Source organism: Calonectris borealis, chromosome 26, assembly GCF_964195595.1.
Source record: "Calonectris borealis chromosome 26, bCalBor7.hap1.2, whole genome shotgun sequence".
In the NCBI taxonomy this organism is placed as follows: domain Eukaryota; kingdom Metazoa; phylum Chordata; class Aves; order Procellariiformes; family Procellariidae; genus Calonectris; species Calonectris borealis.
In genome coordinates, this window is record NC_134337.1 from 6,068,138 (window position 1) to 6,091,910 (window position 23,773).

The 23,773-nt window shown below is 41.6% G+C and overlaps 1 protein-coding gene across 1 annotated transcript in view; it reads left to right on the forward strand.

Annotated features, from left to right (window-relative positions):
• The window catches only part of SRGAP2 (SLIT-ROBO Rho GTPase activating protein 2), a 110,317-nt gene that overhangs the window by 15,985 nt on the left and 70,559 nt on the right, over positions 1 to 23,773 (forward strand). Inside the window, exon 3 of the mRNA XM_075174480.1 lies at positions 22,729 to 22,921. Coding sequence (XP_075030581.1) covers positions 22,729 to 22,921 — 193 coding nt within the window. The remainder of the gene's footprint in view (positions 1 to 22,728; positions 22,922 to 23,773) is intronic.

Consider the following 23,773-nt stretch of genomic DNA (forward strand, 5'->3'; position numbering starts at 1 on the left):
TCTTGCTTTTTGACCGTTTATTTTGTCCAGCAAGAAAAGGATCAGGGAGGCTGCTGCGGGGCCCCCTCTTGTCAAAAGCTGTGTTTTTAGGAAGCTTTCTCAATGCTCCCAAATGCTGTTAATCCAGATGAAGGTGTTAATGCTTTCTTCTTTTCTTGTCAGTTGGGACTAGAATAGACAAGGTAAAAGATACAAAGCAATCGGATGTGTTTGAGGAAGAGTGTGTCAAGAGCGAAGAAAAATCCGCTTTGCCTTGTTCGTAATTAGAGTGGACTTAAAATTTTAGCAAGTGCCTGGCTCCTTGGTGATTTCATTTTCTACGTGCCTTAGCTTGGTTTGAGGTTAGACTGTTCATGCTAACATGTTTTACAAAATGGATGTTCTCTGCATAGTGGTGACAGTGGGTATGTCTAATTTTATTGATGGCAAATTGGTTAATAATGTGGTTAGTCTAAATAAACTAATAGTGCAATGTTTCTTTCATTGCCTAAGTTAATATTTTTATACACCTACTACTTTCTGGTGTGGGGTTTTTTGGGAGTTTAATTTTAGTTCTTTTGCTCAGCTAGGTGCAGCTTTTTTTGTACATCAGTTCTGTAACCATCCACTCAGGCCTTGGGAGAGTTTTAACAGCAAGTGGTGATTCCTCCCTAGGAAGGCTTGAAAATGCCATTGAATTCTACAAGCTCAGGGCTTGAACTCATTTTTATCAAGCCGAGCAACTTGTTTATGGCTTAATTGCTGTCATTTTGTTTTGGGTAGAGGTTAGTTTCGATTTTCTCCTGTTGTTCTAGATGAAGTGAGAAGTCCAGTGAGCATAGTAAGTGCAAGAAGGCTGGGTATCGGTGAGTTCACTTTTGGGGGCTGGCTTTTTTCTCTGCTTGCTGAGGTGTTCCTCAATTATATTTTCTTTCATATAGTGTTCACACGTAGTGATCTGCAAATTGGGAAGAAGTAAAATCTATTTTAATGAGTGAGAAGTCAGTGTGGATGACTCAACCTTCATCTTTTTTCGGTCCCGATTCAAATTCATTCCGTGTTTGTAGCAATTGAAATGTCACCAAATGTTCACACTGTCGGAAGAGCTGGGAGTGACTCCTGTCTCGATGATAGATGGCACCATGCTGCCAAAGGTGGTGGGCTCTGACTCCTCCTGGCAGCGAAGCAGGAGCCTGGATGGAGAGTGGGAGGATGAATCACTTTTCTGCTCCTCTGGACCCAGATTGGAGCTGGGAGGAGCTTTTGGCTCTGCACGGCTGCAGATAGAAGGAGAAATTCTGCCTTGGGTTTTTGCAGATGTCTTATGAGCACTGAGGCTGTGATGGGGGCTCCTGGGGCTTAAGTAACGTGTTTTTTTAAAAGGCTGATATTTCTGTGCCAATTACGAATCAAAAAAATTAATGTTTATAGAAATAGCCCAAGTACATTGCTTTATTTTGTGAATGGAATATCACTTCATAAATAATTATGAAGTCGTGCTGAGATGTGTGCAGTATCCCTAGGCGATGGCATTCATTCCCAGTATGTGCCTACTGGTTTTGATATATTTTGACTTCATTACAAATGATGGAGGTGAGCTAGTGTTGTCTTGTTCTTGGAAAGCAGAGGCACAGCTGTGGCTTCTGATTTCAACTTCTGTGACTGACATGCTGTATGATTTTGCCTGATTTACTTAGTACCCGTCATCTTCATCAGCATAGGTATGGTGCTGAATCAGAGAGCATAGTGGGATTTTAATACTTTCACAAACCTTTTCAGATAATTCAACAGAAAATTACTGAATTGCTGGCTCATTGCAGGTATACTAGGAGGCAGTGGTGGTAATTTTGCTGGGTCCTGCACTTGGGTCACAACAACCCCATGCAACGCTACAGGCTTGGGGAAGAGTGGCTGGAAAGCTGCCCAGAGGAAAAGGACCTGGGGTGCTGGTCGACAGCCGGCTGAACATGAGCCGGCAGTGTGCCCAGGTGGCCAAGAAGGCCAACAGCACCCTGGCCTGTATCAGAAATAGTGTGGCCAGCAGGAGCAGGGAGGTGATCGTGCCCCTGTACTGGGCACTGGTGAGGCCGCACCTCGAATCCTGTGTTCAGTTTTGGGCCCCTTACTACAAGAAAGACATTGAGGTGCTGGAGCGTGTCCAGAGAAGCGCAATGAAGCTGGTGAAGGGCCTGGAGCACAAGTCTGATGGGGAGCGGCTGAGGGAACTGGGACTGTTTAGTCTGGAGAAGAGGAGGCTGAGGGGAGACCTCATCGCGCTCTACAACTGCCTGAAAGGAGGTTGTAGCGAGGTGGGGGTCGGTCTCTTCTCCCAAGTAACAGCGATAGGACGAGAGGAAATGGCCTCAAGTTGCGCCAGGGGAGGTTTAGACTGGACATTAGGAGAAATTTCTTTACTGAAAGAGTCGTCAGGCCTTGGAACAGGCTGCCCAGGGAAGTGGTTGAGTCACCATCCCTGGAAGGATTTAAAAGACGTGTAGATGAGGCGCTTAGGGACATGGTGTAGTGGGTATGGTGGTGTTGGGTTGACGGTTGGATTCGATGATCTTAGAGGTCTTTTCCAACCTTAATGATTCTATGATTCTATGATTCTAATTGGGATATATGTACCTTATGAGGACAATTCACTGCGCAGGCTCCCTCCTGTAGTTCTCTGTGCCTCTATTTATCACGGATGGTCTTTAAAATCTTAATGAGGTTGAAAATCGCGGTGGTCTGGATGCAGTAGCAGCTGGCTCCCGTTGGGAGGATGCTGGCTTACGGACACGGGTGTTGTCGTGTGCAGCTTTCCAGACCTGCACCAGTGCGTTTCTCTTAGGAAGTTATTTCCTCAACTACTGTTTTTAAGTACGAGATCCGCTCTGCACTGCTTAGTTAGTGGGTAGAGTTTTTAAAATCCAGCAATCTTGGAAGACTGCGTTAGCTCTGACTTCCCATACAGAGCTGACATTCAAAGAGAAACTTGCTTGTTTTACACTTTAAATAGCTCTCTGATGGGGTGGTGGATAGTGAGAGCTCACAATACGGCCAGCACTGGGTTGTGGGGGCTCTGCAGGGCTATTATTAGATGACAATAGCCGGAATAAAAAGCTGTAGATGCTGTATCGCGTTTGGGCCATTGTGTGGGAGAGATGTTTTTAATTCAGAGGGCCAGAGGTGTTTCAGGATCTCCTCTTATGCTCCTCTTTGGAGACCTCTTACTATTCTTCTTTGCTGGAGACAGTGGAGGTTATGAAGGAAAACGGCTGCTAAGTCACTGCTTTTAAAGCAGACTTACAAATTCTGCTTGTATGGGATAAGGTTTAAGACAGGCTGTATGCATTTTCCCCATTGAGTGCTTGGAAGGTGACAGTTTTTGCAAAGGTGAGTCAACTAAGTTCAAAATATGGCTGTCTTGATACTCTTTTGTTAATGTTTCTGTTTTCAAAAGGAGGTTCACGCATGCAAAAGAAGGGTGATGATGTGTGTATGTATTACTCAAAAGCTGAAAACTCCCAGGGCTCCGGGGGAAGCTAATGTAGCTGAGTAGAGTTCATCTTGACCTTGACTGATGTTAGAAGTGAAGAGGATTTCTTGGCATTTTGCTGACTCAGTCCATCACTCTGCTTAGGAGTAACAAAGCCTTAATTTTTAAGGAACAGGTTTTTTTGACTGAGCCGGTGTAACTTCTTTGCAAGAAAGTAGGCTGTTCGTTCGTAATTCCTTTGGCACAGGTTACGAGAGTTACGCATCTCCACAGATGTGTCCCTGCAAGAGAGCGCCTCAGTTTCAAGGGCATGCAATTTCTGACAACTGCACGGGCCAGGGAAAAAGAGAGTGCTTAAATATTTATATTGCAAAATAAAATCTTATTTGAAGCCATAGATAGACAACTGCATTATATTTTTCACAATATGCTGTAGGAAGTGCCTTTTTCAACTCTGGTTTCCTCAATGTGCTTTTTTCCCTTTACCTTCCCAAGCTTTAGAGGAAAAAAGCAGCAACTACACCAATTGAACATCATTTTCTCAGGCATTAGGAGGAGGTCCTAGAAGACAAATTTGCCAGTTTCACAGTTGATAAAGGCATTTTTCAGGCATGATGCTACAAAGTGGAACATCTCCTAGTGCAAGCCCTCTGGTCATTTTGGGTCTCCTGAAGTGACATATCAGGCACCTAAGAAACAATTCCAACTGTCCCACAGCACTGAATAGAATTTTATTTTTTGAATATAGTTTTAATAGCTCTTTACCTGACTTGTTTACAGAGTGGTATCTTGGTCTATTTCTCCAAAATCAGCATTGTATCCTGTTTTCTTCTCTTTTGATCTGGAGTTTTATATGGTTAATGATAATTGATCTTTGACTTTCACAAATATTAAGTTGAGCCCCAAAGAATAATTGGCAAGTGTCCGCTTTTGGAGATCTGAACATGTCGGACAAGGGACAGTTTTGTCATAAGTCATTGACGCAGTTTTCGAAAAGAGGGAACTGAAACCTCTTGAGGAAAGAATTTTCTGTTCATTCTATTTTGAGTTTATTGTGAAATCAAGGAAAGTACAAACTAATATTAAACTTAAAATTTAGGTAGTTTGTATGCTGCAGCAAGAATCAACACTTAGGGTGAAGCATATGGTGATCAGGAGAGTGTATCCATCAGGCAGTCTTGTACTAGCAGCCCTTTAATTGTGCTGAAATACAGGTTTTTGAACTGAACTGCAGTAAGAGATACTGAGCAGAGAAGTGATGGGGTTAAACCATAACATTGTTCAGAGTGATCTGCAGTGGTGGGGGTTTGCTTTGAAACTCTCCTCTTGGCGGATGGTCATCTAAAATCCTCCCTACAGAGTGTAGGGGGAAGAAGTAGCTTCTCTTAGAACTTCAATTTTAGGTTGGGGCTTTTTGTAAGAAAGCTGCTGCATGCTTCTGCTTCCAGTGGCTGCTGTTGGTCTTGGCTGTAGGGGAAGCAGCTGCTGTCACCAGGCGCATTGACTTCTTCCTCTGCAGGCTCTTGAATTTGAGGAAGATAATTTGCATTGCTGAGTATGTTGCTGATGCAAGCTCCAAATGTGGAGCTGTTCGTTTCAGTCCAGTCCTTCTGTACATCATCTACAAGGATGCACAGGAGTGCTGCTGAGTGTCACAGTGGCTAAAAATGAATTTTTTCAGGTGGGGTGAGGTGGAAAGCTGGAATGTATCAGGCTGTCTTCAGATTGATTGGCCTGAATTCCTTCCCATGCAGTGGTTTCTTAGCTATACTTTAGAAGGAGATTAAAAGCTGGACATCCTGTTCTTGAGGAGGTTTTGCACTTCTGGCTTACAGTGTAGGTTACTTGTAAGTAGGAATGCTGCAATGATTGATGCCTTATGCTTATCTCATTAGTGTGATGGTATTCCCAGTCCAACACAGAGTAAACTTCCAGCCATGCTATGGGACAGCCAAATGTAACGTCAGCAGCTGTGCTGAACATAGTGCTGTTAAATGCAGGGGATTTTCTTACAGTTCTTTTTTGTCTGCCCTGTCTGCAGACACAGGAGGAAGAACAAGGGAGAATGCAAGGTTAGGAACGGGAGTCTTAGTTGCTGTACTCCATAAATATGGGACAGGGCAAGGGGTAGGAATTTGTCCTGCAGTGAAATGGGCTGTTGCCATGTTGGTACACACAACACTTTACATTTGTGTTCTTGCTTCCTTTGCAATGATACTGCAGTATCAGTACTGCCCCTTCACTGCATTTCCTAGTGTCTTTTTTACTTTTGAAATGATACTGGACATTTAATAGCAAAAATACACTTCAATTTATCCTTTTTCTCTTTTGGTTTTCTTCTACATGGTGTCCTTTTGCCTTCCCCTCAACCCTGGCTTGCCCCTAAAAGTGACTTACCAACAAACTGCTGGAATTTATCAAATAAAAAAGCCTGGCGTTCTTAAAAAAATGAAATACTTAAGAAAAAGACTACTTTGCTTTTCACAAGCTTTATTTTTTGGAATTGCAGTAGTGAGTGTAATTCAGGACTTTAAAGTTTGCTGACTGACTATTCGCTCTTGCTGAAGAGCATCCGTACTTGCTCACTTGCTATGTAATCCATTTTCTTCAGGCAAATAAGCTGATTGCGTCCAGGTTTTTTTTAAACATAATTTTATTCCTTTTTAATTACAGCATCCTCTGCAGATGTTGGAGTGTCATAAAAATGAAATATGGAAACAAATGTGAAGTTGTCATGGCTTGCTCCAAATTTGAGACAGTAATTAAGCTGTCAGGGGGAGTAGTGGAAAGTTCAGCTGACTTTATCTGTATGTCCTTTGGCAAATGACGTATGGACTCATTAATGGAAAAGGCAAATATGAAATGAACTATATTCAGTGGTTTATCTGTATCAGTGCATCTGCTTTGGCAGATAAAGGATAAAAACTACCCTGGGTAATCAAGTCTAAGATTTGGGTTTTTACTTAGTAGCTAGAGCCATTGCTGATTGCTGTCAGGGGAAATTGAGGTAGAAATGAGCAAGAATAGCCGGGGTCTGAGTGTTTCTTTTCTGGTTTCTTTCTTCTGGTAAGAAGAAACAGTGGCGCAGCATTCGTGTTGGGGATTGCTGTTTTAACTTAGAAAAGCAGCTGATGAAGATGGGCTATCAGGTCCGGAGTTGCTCCTACGTGGCAATAACTTAAGGGGGTGGGTGGGGATTGATTCTTTACGGCAAATGGTGACTTGATCCTTTAATGGCTCTTAAGGCACCTTAGGACCACGGGCTTCCTTTAATCCCCAGTGCATTACCTGCTCTCGGGTTTTTATATCTGAAAACGCTGAAATGTAAAGAGAGAAGTCGTATGTGGATCCCAAAAGGATACACGTTTCGTACCCTCTGTCTACTTTCAAAGATTTTCTGGCCGTCTCTAACATGTTCGACAGATCATTTTGTGTAATCCTGTCTGGCAATTTGTTTCAAGATGTTGTTTTTTTCTAAAGCTCTTGTCTGAATGTTTTGTCCAGATGGTCTCGGTGTGAGTCCGACTGTAAGGTACAGTGTTTTGCTTTGATAAGGTTACTCGTTCTGTTCAGATAGCTGATGGCTTTATAGCAGTAAAAGAACAGATCTCTCATGTTAATGGGAAATTACCATTCATTCTCTTGAAAACAAAAATAGTACCAGAGCATCTGAAGCTTTCACTGCTCACTTCCCACTGTAAGTTATTCTCATGTTCCTGTGAAAATGTTGGATTTTAAATGGTGATAACAAATCCATCTGTCCTGGCTCTTCGCAGGAATGTCTCGTGATAATAATGGTCCACCACTATGAAAATTTACAAATGTCAGTCACAGCTTCGTGGCGTTAATGATTTATACATGCAATGAGCAATAAAAGAAAATGAAATGTCTTGTATTGATAATTCATAATTCAAGGATGTCAATAACTGGATTTCATAAGTTATCTGAGGTGTTGTCAGCATATAAATCAAATAAGTTTTATTGAAAGTTACACATGTAACTTTATCAACGGAGATTTTACTACACCATTTATTTTCTTGCTCCGTATTGTTAAGACAGTGTTATTCATAGCCCTTCCTGACATAGGCTTTTGTTAAGTATGTACATTTCAAAAAAAAACCCAAAACAACCCCCCCAAAAAACAAACAAAATGCTCCACCATCTTTGGCATTTTAATGAGACTGTGAAACATGGATATTCCTGGGCTGCTTAAATCTCTGGATAAACTGTCATGCCACTGAAAGACTTACAGAGCGATGTTTCCTTTCTCTAATTCAAAGTGATTTTTTCAAAGGGAGGATGGAGAGATGTCTTGAAGTAACCTGAACCTGAATTCACACTGAAACTGAGAATGACTGGCTCATAAAATAGTTGGCACTCAAAAGCCTCCTAGCTATTTCTACTATTTCTGCGCTGGGCTGTTTGGTTGGTTGGTTTATTCGGGCGTGTTGTTTTAAGTCACTGGTAAATGAACCAACGTAAACATTCCTTGTAGCAAGGCTGGCGGAAGATCCAAAGCCGAACGCTTCGCTCCTGGCTTCCATGTTGACTTTGGCTGGTGCTGTACGATGCTCGTACAGGGGCTCCGTTTGGCAGATGGCTGGAACTTCAAATAGGAAGGGTAAATAAGTCACACCCAGTATCTGAATTGCAACAGTGAATGGGTTACGGGTGCTTTGGTTTCCTCCTGCCCAAATGGCTTTAATAAACCTTAATATTTTTTTTTTGGTGGCGTTTCGTAGAAACTGAGTTGTTTCTTGTGGGGTTGCATTAAGCAAATGAAAAATGAAGTGAGCTGCTAATCAAGGCTTGAGTAGAGCTCGAGCTGTACGGAGGAGACCCAGTACGGGACCTACCCTGCTGGGATCAGTCTGCATGGAAAAATAAAATTTCTAAACTCAGTATTGTCTTTTGGGGTCCAATCCAAAAAAGAAGAAGAAAAGAAAAAGAGATGTAGTGCAGATCTTCAGGGGTTTCAAACCACTGAAGATAAACTGTCAGATATTGGGGGACTGGCAGCAGAAGCACTTGGCCAGGCATGGAAACTCCTTAGGTGCAGCATAGAGGTCAGGAAAGGTTCCTGTGCTTGCAGACATGAGGGGAAGCCAGGACATGCCCCATACTGTGTATCCAGGTGGTTTTTTCCACTCTTTCTGTGAAATACCCCAGCCCCTCCGCAACTTGCGGTCATGCCCATCTGCCTGCTGCCAGCTCAGGCTCGGAGGCAGATCTCCAGGCAGAGGCTTCAGTTTATCAGATGTACTTATGCTCTTCCATTTCTCTGGGTATCAGCAGCAGAAACTAAAATCTACCTGTTGTCATCTGAAGAGTAAAGCTCCCAGTTGCAGACTCTTTTGTGCATTGAGGATGCTGAAGCAGAACCTCCCTGCCTGTGCTCCCCCTCCTCGTCCTTTGAGACGTACGAAGACACAAGATTCTCGCCCACTTTTGCACAAAAGGGCTTTTTGTTCCTGCCTTTGGAAAATGTGTGCGGTCGTCACTTGCTCTGGTTTCTGCTTAGAGGGAAGAGCTTTCTGACATTGATAGGTGCTGAAAGACTTTAGTTTCCTAATGTGTTTTTTTTAATAGTGATAATTTTTGTTATCTAGGGGTTGATTTTTTTCTAGAAGCATCAGATCCTGCAAAGCTTTTAACTTTTGCGCAGCTTTATTCAGATATTTCTAACAAGTGTTTTTTCCCTGATTTTGCCTAGTCTTTCAAATGCTCTATAAGAGCAGGATTATTTCCTTCCCTCTGTTCCCATTTCCGTCTGTTTGATTAAAAGGCTCCTTTTGACTTCTCAGAAGTGGAAGGAAATGACACTGGACAACATTCTGCTTTTCAGTGAACACTTACTTGATGTCTGCTGTACAGGATGCTTGATTTCAGGGAATACTTTGTTGATTCTATTATCTAATTGATACTGGGAATCCAGATTAGTACCTGGTTTTGTGTCTCGTGCTCTGGCTTCAACTGATTCAAAGTTATATATATTTAAAAAATGGGGTTTTTCTTTTGACTATTAGTCATATTTCTACATGATCATCTTAATGAATGGCTGCAATTTGTGTGGTGGGTTGCATCTGTGTTTCTTTGGAAAAAGCTTTTTCTGGGAAGTAGGTGGTTTTCCCTAGAGGGGACTGGGGGGAAGCAAAGGGAATTTTAATTTTATTTTTATTGCAGGTTACCTACTGTGCAAAAACTAGGTAGAACCGTATGCATCTTCCAAAGAGTGTTATGTGGTGTGGTATGGTTTGCTTTTATTGAACTTTGAGTAATTTATTGTAAAAGTTGGAGCCACATAAATGATTTCTAAATGATAAAGTGTGCGTGTGTGTGTGTAAAAAGGAGGACCTGAGTTTTAATGTCAGTTTTTCTGACAAAGACACATGAAAAATAAGCATCTCTTCTTCCTGGTCTGGTCTAAGCTGCACTGATTAATGGGTGTTGCCGTAGCTGACAAAGAACTGATAGAAAAATGATGATTCACATAATTTGAGATTTGCAGGCTCTGTCAGATATTCATTTCCCCTCTTTACAAGAGGTGGTATAGAGTAAAATGTAAGTTCCCTTAAAGACAGCAGTTCTCCACTTACACAGCTGAATATTTATAACTCTAAAGGAATGACTTCTGTGTTTCCTATGATTGTATAGGAAAAGCCTGCTTAGGATACGTTGCTTTCATTGAGTATTTCTGGTGTAAACGTCTTATGAACGTGAACAAAGACTGAGCCAGAAAGCAACAGGGAATCTGGAACAAGATTTTTACATAAACTTTTTTGTGGTTTTAAATTAAGCTTATATCTGCTATTTTTTAGGTGTGCTATATATGAATTAAAAACAATGCTCCAATTTGATTTCTTATGTAAACAGTTAAGACTGATTTATCATAAACTCTCATGCCAGTTTAAAGAGGCATTACTTTGATTTTATGTAATGGTTTTGGTTTAATGGCAGGTGTTAGTTATTACAGTGAGGAAAATAAGAGGCTGCTCCGGTGGAAACTAGCTCTGTCATCAGTGTCTGCTGGTACTGCGGGCAAATAACTTGGACCTTTTTGATCTTGTTGAAGTCATCTGTGAAATGTTTGTAATGATGCTTATTATTCACCTCTCCTGGAATGTTTATGGTTAATTAATAGTTCTCAAAACCTCCCAGAAACACGCACGGCAGTGTCTCTGCCGGGACCGACAGGGAGGCAGTGACGACTAGATCGGGCTGCTGAGATATATTTGACTCACCTTGTTGACTTCTTTGGACAGTCGTCTTCCTTCTCGATGGACTGAGAGCCTTACCTGGTGTTGCAGCGGGAAGGGAAACGGGAACGTAAGGAGGAGGGCTGCCGAGATCCTTCATGGTTCACTTGTACAAGTCTCCGGGCTGCTGGCCTGCAGCTGGCTTGGGCGCTCGCTGGGTTATTCGTGACCGACCAGGTGGGTCTGTCCCCGCTGCGATGTGACAGTCAGTCAGGAGCACATCCAGCTTTGGATCTCCTGGGGACCCTCAGCTACAGGAGTTGGGAGGTGTGCGAGGAGGTGGGAGGGCTTCAGATCAGATGTCCGCTTTCGGACTGCAGCAGCTCTGAAGTGTGGTTTATCTAAACGAGACTGAGAACCGGGAGGGGAACGTATTGGCAATACCAGGGAAAGATGTTCGTTTCTGTGGCAGCTTCAGGATGCTTCTGGAATAGTGGTACTAACACAGGGTTATCTTTCACTGTTATATAGTTACCAGATTTTAAAATGAAGCCTCATCCTGTTTGCTTTCTTTTGGGTCTTTAAGAAATATTCCAGGTAAATTGGTGTTGGTTCTTTAAAATGTCAGCTTAAACAGAAAACAAGGATGAAAATTGTTGATGCAGTTAAAAAACCAACCCCACATTTATGTGTCTTTCCCCTAGCTGCCTAAGACAACCGTGGAATTTGGCAGTCTACTGGAAGTGATTTTGAAATTTACTGTGCTGTGCTTGAGAAGTGTTTACATGTCCCTTTTTGTTCCTCTTCATTTATTTCTCGATCATTTATGCATGTTAACATGTTAGTTACCAAAGAGGAGAGGGAGGAGAAGAAATCCTGAGGTGAAATTAAATTAGACACCAGCATTAGTCATTCTGTTTGTATCTCTAAATATATGACATAATTCACCAAAGGATTTTCCTTTCATTGAAGAGATTAAAACATGTAAGTCATAAACTGCCACTTTTGTTCTAGCGATTTTATTGATTTGAAGAATACACTTGATGTTACTTTGCATGAAATACTTTATGTGTAAGAGTGTAACAATCAGATCTTATGAATTGGGAAGAGGTAATAATTTTTCATATTAATACTGCTTCTGGGTTCTTGTATCTTTCAGCACTTCCAAACTTTACTTAACCTTTGGAGCACCCTTGACAGATAGAGAAATGGAAAATGATAATGTCAAATTAACTAAGTTTTTGCAGTAGGACCAAAGGCGGCTGGGAATTGGGTCTGGGGAATTTGGTTCATCCCTGGGCTGTTTTCCTGAGGAAAAAATTAGCACTATGGAGGATTTCATTTGTCTGTGTGGGTATGGATGCTACTTTCTCACCTATGTTTCTGTGTGTGCATGCGTATGAACATGGTAGTCTAGTGATGTATAGCATATAGTGAGTTTAACTGGGAATTCCTGAAATGAATTGAGGCAGTAAGAACATATGGCAAATGCCAGAAATAATGATCACATTACACGTTTCTGATGAATAATTCAATTCAGTTTAGTATTGTTCCACCATTAAAATAAACCCCTCACAATATTTGACATAATGCAGCTGAAACACTGAGAAAAAATTTTGGAAGGCAAAAGAAGCAGTTGTTTCACTTCTGTTTTAATTGCCACCGGTAGAGGAAATCTTAACGCTTAGAACGAAGACATATGTAAAGTCTTGGGCTGGAGCTGTGGCTATTAAACAGTTCCTCTACGTTGTGTAGCAGGGAAGCAGACTTCAGGGGGAAGGCCAGGGGTCATGAAGGGCTGCTGTGGAGCTGCAAAGAGAAACTATTTCTAAAATAGGCCAGGAAAGCACAGTAGAAACTACTAGAAACAATAGTTGGGAGAATTATTTTTAAAAATGAGAAGAAAAAAAAATTATCCTTTCTCCTAACCCTAAAGTCCACCTTTCTGAATTAGAGTACTCATAGATTTGGGAAAAAAAAATAGACACCCAAATATTTTTGAGCTCTTTTGAAAAAAGTTCTGCCACCTGTGACTCGAGGGGTGTGTTTTGGGGAGTGGGAAGTGAACATTTCTGCAGCTGCTGGATGCTATTTAGGCTTCAGTTTTATTAAATGCTCACAGAGCTCTCGTATCAGGTATCCTGCATAGCTTTAAAAGTGGAGAAAGTGAGGCACAGGCTTAACTATTTATTAAAGGAGTACGAGTGTTTGGAATGGAAATTAGTTGTCCTACTTGGACAGTAGGAAGAGCCACTAGGTACCTAATATTGCCTGTGAAGATGGGTGTATAAAAGCCTAAAGCAGGGCTGCAGAAGTTAGGAATAGAAAATCTCTTTTTTAACTTCTGATGTCAGGTAGCTAATGGCATAGACCATCAAGGCTGATTCTTCATCGACTGGCCAAAGCAGAGGTAACCAGCCCACTTTGTCTTTTGTTGCATTTGAACTGAAACCAAAGATAATGCTGATAATTCTGCATTTTACAATCCACTTTTCCATTTTTGGTTTTTTTTGTGTGTGTGTTTTGTGTAATGCATAGGAGAAGTACTAGCACGCTGCAGAATGATGAAGTGGAGAATGATCCTATGTCTCCTGCTTCATGGTGATTTCAGGACGTAGTTCTAGCTGCTTGTTTTTCTTCTTTGTTTTTTCTGGCTTTCTTCAATAAGGTACAGTTTTCCAACCTGCTTTCTGTGGAGCACACTCATGATAGCATCAAGAAATGAATGAAGCTGGTCCTGTGCAGAGGTGTCCCATAGCCCGCGCCTGGCACGGGGCTGGGGTGTTTCTGAACCGTGGGGCGGGAGCCAGTGTGCCCTGTGCTAGCGGAGCTCAGGTGGGTCAGCAGCATCGTAACTCAGCTTTTGTCTCACGGACCTGTTCTGCTGTCTCTTCCTGATGGATTTCCATTCTAAAATAAAGAGAGATTTCTGTTGAAATCAAGTGCCAGCCTCTCCCTTTACAGAGGAATTTAACTTCCTTTGTGCAGCATGAAACACTGCAGTACAGCATTCTTCATTCAAATCTCCTCCTGTTTTGAAATGAAGAGCCAGGAGTACCTGGCTCCCCTCCCTCCCTCTCTCCACGCCCAGGCGGCTCATTGCTTGCAAATGAATTAACGTGGTTTCTGAAGGGTGTTTCTGTACATTTCCCACACTTTTTGGTCAGTCTGATTAATTCTCGCACTCTGATGCTCTATGGGGAAGCCCAAGATGATCACTGCTTATGAACCTTCCCTGGACTTGGTATTTCATTCCTTCATACTTTCTCATGGTGTTTAAAATGTTAAATGGTCGTGTCAATAGTGTGCTGGACAGCACAGCCCGTGTTGGAAACAGAGGGTGGTCAGGGAGGACAGGGGTGGTCCTGGGGCTGGTGGGGGAGCAGGAGTTAAACTGCTCTTCCTCGGAGCACAAATGCCTTGTGCAATACCCAGTGGAAATCCCCACGCCTGTCCTCTCTCCCAAAAAGGACCCAGAAACTTACATTTTAGTGGTAGCCAGCCTTGGTTTCGTGAGAAATCGGGAGTAATTTGATTGAAAATGTGTCCAGCATGTGCTTAGCTTTATTCCTTACTGCATTTATTCCCTGTTGTTGACTTCCTATAACTGGGAGCACACGTCCAGGCTCCTTGCACTGCTAACCACCTTTTTTTGTAATTAACACAGCAGGGTTTGGGGAAAGAATCTCTTCTTTCTGGGAGAAAGGTTTGAGCGGTCAGTAGAGAGTGTGATGGAAAATACCTGAGAGTCTCGTGCTTCCGGGAGACTTGGTTTGCCCTGGGCCAGAAGCAGAAGGGGCATTTAAAGCAGGCAAAAAACCCCTTACACTAAAAATGTTCACCAGTTTGTTGGCCATCTATGCAGTGTTGGCTTTGTCACCCTGCATGAGAGGAAGCCCTTCAAATAACTATTAAAAAGTTGTTTGGAGAACGTATTATTTCAGGTTGCTTAATGGGCCCAAAGCGATTTCTGCCTCCCAGAGCGCACAGGGACTCGGGATGCTCGTTACTGGAGGCTACGAAGAGTTCATCAGCTCATACTATTTTCTGAGTACTGAAAGTATGAACTGGGGGGTGGGTGCTGTGTTGCTTTTGATTACACTAATAGTCCATGTGTGTCAAAATGACTTTTAAATTCTTTATTATATAAATCCATGCCGCAAAACAGTGATAAAATGTAGTTTTACTACTTGTCCATAGTATTTTATCCAGCATTCAGAAAGTGGGAAAGCATAAGCAAAGGTTTGTCTGAGGTTTTTTTTGGCTTGATGTCATCTGGGGGAAACCTTTAACTGAGTACAGACAATCCTAAAATAGCTGTGAAACTTCCTGTAGGCAGAAGTAGTTGTAACGCGCCTGCTGCTTGCATGCAGGTTTTGGGTTTTCATTTATTTGAAATGTATTGATAAACTTCTATTTGTTTTGAATAAACAGTTGTAGAACCTAAAAATATAATATTGCCTGATGTACTTAGACATGTTACCTTTATCAGGGTTTTTATGCGCACTCTGGATTAGTTACAAAGATGAGGACTTCGCTCCTGTGCACAGGAGGAGTTACCCATGCTCTGCTGTTGGATTTAGGGCAGTGAATCCCTGCACAGGGTAATTTAATCTGGATTCTGTTTTTAAACATCCTCCCTGAAAAGTCAACAGCGTGGACTGTGTTTTGATAATAGCAAAGACGACTTTCATAGCTATTTCATTAGACAAAAAAAATATAAATATTTAATTTGAATTCTGTGTGGATTAAATAAATGCCTTGGCAACTTTGTCAACATGCTTAATTGCATAATTTTGAGCATTTGCTTAAAAGCTTTGCAGATCTGAAGCCTTGCATCAGTTTGCAGTCTGTGAATTGCAGATGAGTGGTTTTTTTGTATGGGTATGGAAAACCAGTGTATAGGCTTGCTGCATTCAATGGAATTCTAGTTGAAGGGTGCTTAAAGTTATAAAATTTCCAAGCTACCAGTTATGATGGAGGCATTATACAACTGTAATAAAGGCAGAAAGCATCGATTGCCTCGCTCCTTTAAGTGACACCTTTGTTGTGCCTAGAAAAGCTGGTAGACCCAAGTAATTAGTGATGCAAATATATTATGATGTAGGTATGAAAATAAAAGATGAGTGTCCTCAGTACTTCACTGAGACTAGCTTTAATTTTTGCTTTTATGCATGTCTCGAGTCCTTTTCTTTTAGTTCACTAATGCAAAACTTCATGTACTCATTTTACACCTCAAAACAGTTTTATCAATCTGTATTAGAAAGAATTTCAGCTACTAACTCCTACAATTCTGTTTATGTATTTATAACTATAAAGGGATTCTTGTCCATGTGTATTACCCAATGCTAATATTTCTCAAATGGGTAAGGAATACCCTGTTTTTCAAAGCAAAATTTACCTTTTCCAGGGCATGCAGTTTCTGACAGGATTATGAACCTGAACCTGAATCTCCCTCCTGGCACTGGTCTTAAACAAAAGACTGTATTTCCTCCTCTTATATCATTTTCACTTCAAAGCCTAGTTTTTAGATTACTAGTGAGATTTTTAAGACTGTGATGATCAACAGCTTTCAGCTAGCAATGCAGTTTGTTCCGTGAAATTCTCACTGTTACTGTATAAAGGCTTTTCTAAGTCATTAAACCTCCCAGCCATAGCTCAGGGTTTTTGAGTTGTTGTCTGTCATTTGTCATAACCCTATTTGTAATCATGTACCAAAAAAATATTGAGGCTGTTTTCACAAAACTACGAAGCTTTTCACTTTTGGAGTACAGCCTTTCTTATATATGTTGGTAGGGGAAATGTTGAACAATTCTGAACAATTAGTAATGTGCTGGAAATATGTAAAAATATGTAATCTAAACCATTTTCTAAAACTTATTTATATTTAAATGGTTTTAACTTTTACTTGAAGCTGTAGTGTTCATTGTCATTAATTTTTTGAAACTGAATGGAGTGTTAACTTCAAACTAAACTGTAATCTTAACCTAAACGTCAGCGGGCTTGGCAAGGGAGGCAGGTGGATGCTGTGCCACTGCTGTCTTACTCTGACGTTCGGCACCCGAGTGCATGGCAGCTTTCAGGAGATGGGGATTTAGGAAACCTATCACAGACAAGGCGCAAGATCTAAAATTACTGCTTCAGCCTTCTGTATGAAGTGGAGATTTTGTTCATTCTGGACTGTTTTGTCTTTCATATGCTGCTGAGTAGCCTGAAAGATAAGATTGTGTTAGAGCTGTGCATGCAATTTAATGCTTGGTGACTTCCAATCCTTCTGTGTAATTGCTGCTTATGTGCTGGGCAGGGGTCCTGAACAGTCAGGGGTAACTGAGCTACGTGCGAAGGTTTTGAATCTGCTGACTTCCATCTTCCCATTTGTGGTTTGATTTTGTTTTGCTTTGATTTGGACGTGCCTCCTGCTTGTATTGAGCTTATATGGCATTAACATGGGAGGAGGACTGCTCCTTGCAAAGCAGCCATAGGGGACCACTAAGTCAAGGCGAGAGCGTGGAAGGTTTTGGAGTTCAGCTCTGCCAGTTGGAGCGGATTTGTGTGGGTGAGAGGGATTGCTCTTTAATCTGGGCGGGAGCTGGGGGTTGGTGGTTCTGTTTTGTTGTCATCCCACTCCTTTCCCAAGCTTGTCATCTTTTTATACAGCATGGCATTTAGGATGGGGTGGGAACATCTTAAGAAAGCTACAGTGCAGATATATGGAGATGCAGCTAGATATTGAAAAGCAGCTCAGGCTGCTTGTGCCTTCTCCTGGTACTCTGTGCTGTGCAGGCTTGTGATTCACCGTGTTGCTATCCAGTTAGAGCAGTTAAAGCTTATCACTGGGAAGAGTTGAAACCCCGCCTAGGGAGATGATCCTGCTTGGAGCAGGAATGTTGCTCAGAGCTCACGGGATGACTGGGCAAGGAGGTCTCCTGGGTCTGAGTTCGTCCTAGCTCTGTACATGACCTACCAAGGAATGAACAAGTTGGTACAGAAATGTCATTATTTCCGTACTTCCAACTTTAGTTTATAGGATGCTTAAACCTAAAAAAAAAATCATTTTGGTAAATTCTTTTGCAGAAGCTGAACGTTGCATGCTGTAGAAGAGCAAGGTATAGTTCCAGTCAAAAGAGTATATATCCACTTGCCCCGGGCGTAATTGTCTTATGATAGTGCAAATTCTTGCCAGGAGCTTTGTAGAAAACTGTTCCTGTGTGTTGTAGCTTGGGAAGCCCCCACTGTTCAGTAGAGGTCCATAATTGCGCCACAAATCTTATAATCTGCTCAAGTGTAAAAAAAGTATCAGTTTTTAAAATTAAGGATAACCTACTATTAATTCCGTTTACTGGGTCCTTCCCAAGATTGTAGGGTAGGTGTCTTTTGGGACCTTGGATTTGTCATGTAACCTGGCACCTAGACACTCATCTAGTTTAAACTAGCGCGCTTTTTCAAGCATGAACAATCAATTCACGGCAATCGTCCAGATTTTTTAAAGATATGACCAGGTATGATGGTACCTTAAAATGTAGTGCCTCTCTTAGCTTGCCTATGATGGAAACTACTGGTGATGTTGGAAGTATATACTTCTATGGAACTATTAGAGGCATCATTGCTTAAATACCAGCATTTTATTCAAGGACAATTACCTTCATGATAATGCAGTATTGTTTGTGCCTATCAATACTTTATATGCTTCAAAGTTTAAAAAGAAAAAAAAAAGTCAAATAGATTGTAGATGTTGAGAATGACAAATGTGACTAAAATATAGAAGGTAGAAGATCCTTCCTTACCCTTTGAATTCATTAATAACTAGACATGCCTGCTGAGTGCTACAGGGAATGTTGAAAAGGTAGTTGCAGAAAGGATAAAAGTAAAATTATGCAACTGTCTAGCATTATACAATACTCTGTCCCTCTGTGACCTAGGTGACTTTATGATCTGGTGATGGAAGTGAATAAATGGTTTGTTTTAAACAGATGGAAAACTTTTCTATTGCTCCTAGGGACGTTTTAATTATGTAGTTGTCAGCCACGTGAGTTTGAAATACAATAGAAAGGATTCTGCAATACAGAAGGCTTAGTGTGAGAATAAGAATACCTGGTGTTTAATCCTAATTCTACTACAGGCATCTTGACCTTGAATTAAATGTGCTTATTCACCTTCAGGCACTTGAAGCATTGGCAGCAGGAGCACAGTCTTTAGGATGCTGTTCCTTGTCTTGAATGATCACAGTGGGTGGGATCGCTAAGGTCTACAAGTTTTAGAAGAGGAAAGGAGGTGGAAGGCCTTTTGGTGTTTAAAGCGGCTGTTAACCTAATAACCTGTGTAAATTAAAAGATGCGAAAGCAGTGAATTCAAAATTAAAGTGGTTGTTGTGACTGCAGACATAAAAAGGTCCTGTGTAATAGGGTGACCCAGGGGTTAGAGCATGCACAGCCTCTGACTCTGCCATGGTATGTTCTCAGAGTAAGTCTGAAAAAAAAAATCTTTTGCTTGTGTAAGCAATGGGAAAACAAGCAGACACTTTATACTCTAGAAAGCCCAGTAAACCTCAGGAAATTCCTGCATTCTTGTTTTTATTTTGTGGCAAAGTACTGTGTGGTGTGTTTTTTAAAAGATGAGCAAGGTTGCCCTTCTCCAGCCCAGTGCCACAGACTCGATAAGCGGGAGCTGAATAGCTTATTGTTCCCCTGTGGGCAGCCCGATCAGCTGTCACTGTTCCCCTCAAAAAACACTGAGTTTATTTATAAAGAAAAAGCACTGATATCACATTTCTTACTAAAGGAAGAGGTTACTAGTTCTTACTGCTGTTTAGCAGGAGAGCTGTGTGTGAAGTATCCCACCTTGAGAACCAAGACCTTGAGCTTCATTGTAGTTTTAATATTACAATACGTGTGCTCTGCTGATCTTCTAGTCTTTGAGAACTACTAGCTTTTTTGAAATGGTCCTTTGGCTTTCTGCTTTTTCTCCTGGAGCTAGTTTCTCAGTCGAGAAACTGACTGGTGGAGAACCTCAGAGTTTGCCAGGTTGTCACCCTCAAAGATCCATCAGTTGTAGCACAGGGAAGGGTAGGTAGCCACATCATTACCTGTCTGAGTGGTATCTGGTATTTTCTATTTCTATTCCAATCTTCTTTTTAAATGTGGTGCCTACTGTTCATCCGTGCTAATAGTGTAGCTGACTTTTTCTGAAAAACAACACTGTGCAGATGATCAAGCCCTAAATGCACAAATATATCATATTCAATGAAGGTATTTGCTGCATTTGAATTCCGTGTCTCGTTCTTTATCTGCTTAGCAGAAAATGCCAAATCTGCTCAAGTATTTTCTTTGTGTGATACCTTTCCATGGGTCTAGGAACTAAGCCACAGCTTATTAAAATTAGTGTCTTTGCCCAATGACTTCTGAAACGGTCATAGAGTTGTTTTTATGTTGGGACCATCCCTTTTGTTGAGGAAAGGGTGGAGGAGAAGACACTACCTCTTTCCTTGAAGGATGTTCTTTTTTGAATATCAGACCTGCAGATGAGTGTTAAGGTTAAGGAGTAGGCAGCAAGGAAACACTACGTTACTGCGCATTTTGGTGCTATTATCGTCTAGCTACCTCACCTTCTTTTCTTTATGAAAGTCGTAATGACAACGCCACAGGTAGAATGGGGTTGTCTTGTTTGCATTGCACGGGACCAAACCTGTCACTCATGCAGAGTTTTGCAAATCCATTAGTAGTTCTGTAATTGGGGACTAAGCTGAATGGAGAAGGTAGCATATGTTGAGCATCAAGCAGCAAATTTTTAAATAAGTGCTAGCAGATCTAATGGACGTATTTGTTCTTTCCCTGCCCCTTCCAGCCCCTACTAATCCTGAAATACTTTTGCTAGCTGGAACTGAGCAAACAACAAAGAAATCTCACAACTTGCAAGAAACGCAATGCACAGTTTTTACCTGGTGTTGCTCATGCCTCCCCGTGTCACCTTCCCTGCGGACCGAGGGTTGTGCCCTTGTGAGCGCTTGTAGGGTAGAGGTTCCTCGTAGCTTCCTCTGGGCTCGTTTCTGCAGTGGCCTTGCAGCCAGCCCTGGCAGGAGGGCCAGATGGTGCTGGGCCCTGCCCAGGGGTGAACCTGCACCCTTCCTGCTGCAGCCGCCGGGGCTGGAGAGGGACGTGTACCTGGGGCTTCCCTGAGCCCGGAGAAACGGGCGTGATGAAGGGGTTTTGATTAAAGAAGTATGTGGACAACTCAGGCCTGTGTATTTGCCTGTAGTTGTATTTCCTGATGAAGAGATGGAAGTTTTCCATTTTCTAAAATTCTCTCCTGAGAAAAAAATAAACTTGACCAGCTTTGCCCACACGTCGCGGTTTTGATGACTACGTTTCGTTCTGTGTTATGACCTTGCTGCCTGTATTTTCTCCTCGCAGTGAAAGCTACAGAAGCTCATGGGTACTACAGTCTCAGAGAAGTGGTACTACTGAATTAAAGTGCTAATCAAGGTCATCTTCAAGCTTAAAACGCCACTTTTTTTTTTTTTTTTTTTTTTTTTTGGCAAGCCTAAATAGAAGCCGTATTTGTATCCACGTGTTTTGGTTTTTGGAGTCCCTAAAATAAAGATGCATGCTTTCTTCATTGCAAATCCTGGACCCCCTGAAACTGTTTGTTCCCGCAGATGTGAGCACAATTCAAGGCAACTGATACTTAGAGTGCATGGCAAGAGTAAAGCTCTTGGAGGTCCAGATGGTATGCTTTTTCTGGGCAAAGGGACAAGCATACTGAGGAGGCCAAGCTGGCCTCTATTATATATCTCAGGAATTAGCAATGAAGTAGTTGATTAAAAAATTGCATTTGGAAACTGATACTTACCCATCTTCACTTGTGTTGACAAAGTTGTGAGTGCCTGCAGTTGCAATGCATAGACATAAACAAAGCTGTGCATTCTGAAGACCTGAATGTTACTTATTTTATTGCTGATTCTGAATTCAGGTTGGAACAACACATGTTTGGAAAGAGCAGCAATAACAGTCAAGCAATAGCAGGCATCCCTGAAGTTTGATTGCTCAAAGATCTTTAGATGAAAGTGCATATTTTATTGTTTTCATGTTGAGTTTATTGCCTGTATAAAACCCAAATAACCTCTACTAGCTGCATCACTGAATATTTCTGCATTTTTAGCCTAAGGGACTGATGCATTTCTGCAATGTTTTCTGGCCCTATTTGTCCATCACTTCGCTATTCTGTCCCTCAAATTCAGAATTGGTAAGATAAGGAGAACACCACCCTGGCTTAAAGGGCTAATGTGAGAAGTTCTCATATTTGTGAAATGTTTGAAAACTGTTTGTAAAATATTGTGTAAATACAGATAGATATGTTCAGTAACAATTATGCATAATAATAATATTAACACCTATGTCTGTGTGTTTTATGGGTCCTTTAGGCATAGATATCTTACTTGCAGATATTTTAAAAAGAAAAACAGTCTTCCTGGAGATAATTCCCTAATGGGAAGTGCTACCATTTGGCTCTCCGAAGGGGTGTCTTTATCTGTTTCGATGGCTTGGTTTGTAATGAGAGCTGCATGGCTGGAGACTCAGTAACTAACGGAATAATCCGAAATTGGTGCCTTTGGGGAGTGCCACAGTATGCGCAACGTCTTGTTTCTGCATCAAGAGTAGTCTGCAAAGGAATTTGACAGAAATTCCCTGAAGTGATTTTCTGAGCTGACGTGGGGTATTGCAGCATTCAGTCCTTTTTCCAGACTGAGATTCAGTACATTTTTAGGCAGTGACCACGTCTTTTTGATGCCAAAAATGCACTTGACGCTTGTAATTGATGCACTGTTCAGCAGAAAAGCGTTGCTTGTAGATGTGTGCACCGGCTTGCAGGTTGGCGGATGGCTTTCCTGCGACTGGTGCATCCGAGATGCAATCGCAATTATTTTCTGTCTGCAGATATAGTTAATCATAATGGAGCTTTGCTGACATATTACTAATGAGGGAATATATTTCTAACTATATTTTACTGGAGAATTTTTATGGTCTTTTCTCTAATGGGATTTTGTTTAATCTTTAGTGCTTTTATTTGTTACAGAGATCCGTGCCCAATTGGTAGAGCAGCTGAAATGCCTTGACCAACAGTGTGAGCTTCGGGTCCAGTTACTGCAGGACTTGCAGGATTTCTTCCGCAAGAAGGCAGAGATTGAGATGGATTACTCAAGGAATTTGGAGAAGTTGGCTGAGAGATTCCTGGCTAAAACTAGGAGCACCAAAGACCAGCAATTCAAGTAGAGTATTTGCCTTTTGTTTTTGCCCTTTTTTCCTACAGATGTGGTCGCAAGGGTAGGAATGCAAAAAGAGAGCTGATATAGTGAATGTAGGTGTCAGCACTGTTGTTGATGTCAGAATAAAATGTTTCCCGAGTTTGTGATAAACGCAGAACCCATTTCATGTTTCCACACAGCCTGGTCGCTAGTTTCATTTCAGTAATTCCTGGTAGGTCATATGTTGTCAATAGGTAATGGAACAGTAAAAATTGGCACAATCTAAAAAGAGTAATTTTCTTGGGAAGGTGGGCAAAGCTGTACGCCAGATTTGATGGACAAAGCCAGGATTTCCTTCAGTGCCAGTGGCTTTGGTCTGTTTTTTTTTTTTTAAGAGTAACTGTTTCTAATCTGTTATACGCTGTGATTTACCATTGCAGCACTCTGTTTTCAATATCCTACACATACTCAGTGTAGGATTTAAGTGTTGTATCTCTGCTACTATCACTTCAAAACAGTACAGAAATAAGGCCAATAGTACTTCCAAATAGAGCTGTGCCATTTGGGTGGGGTGGGGGGAGGGAATCCCTAGATACTAAGCTGATGGAACTCAATTAAAATTTAAAGATGTCCTTATTGACAGTCAGTTGTCTCACCTGCTTGAAACATTATTTACAGGTAGGTCTGACCATACTGCTTTGGTTGTTCCCTGCTTAGCTGTTTGAGTTGGGATGGCTAACGCGTATCAAACGTGTTTTCGTGGATTCAAAGCCATCTGATTTACTACTGACTCCTGCCTGGAGGAAGGCACGCAGGTGCTTTTCCCAGGAAGGGGGATGCAGGAGAGGACCTGTGGGTGAAGAAGGGCACGGAGAC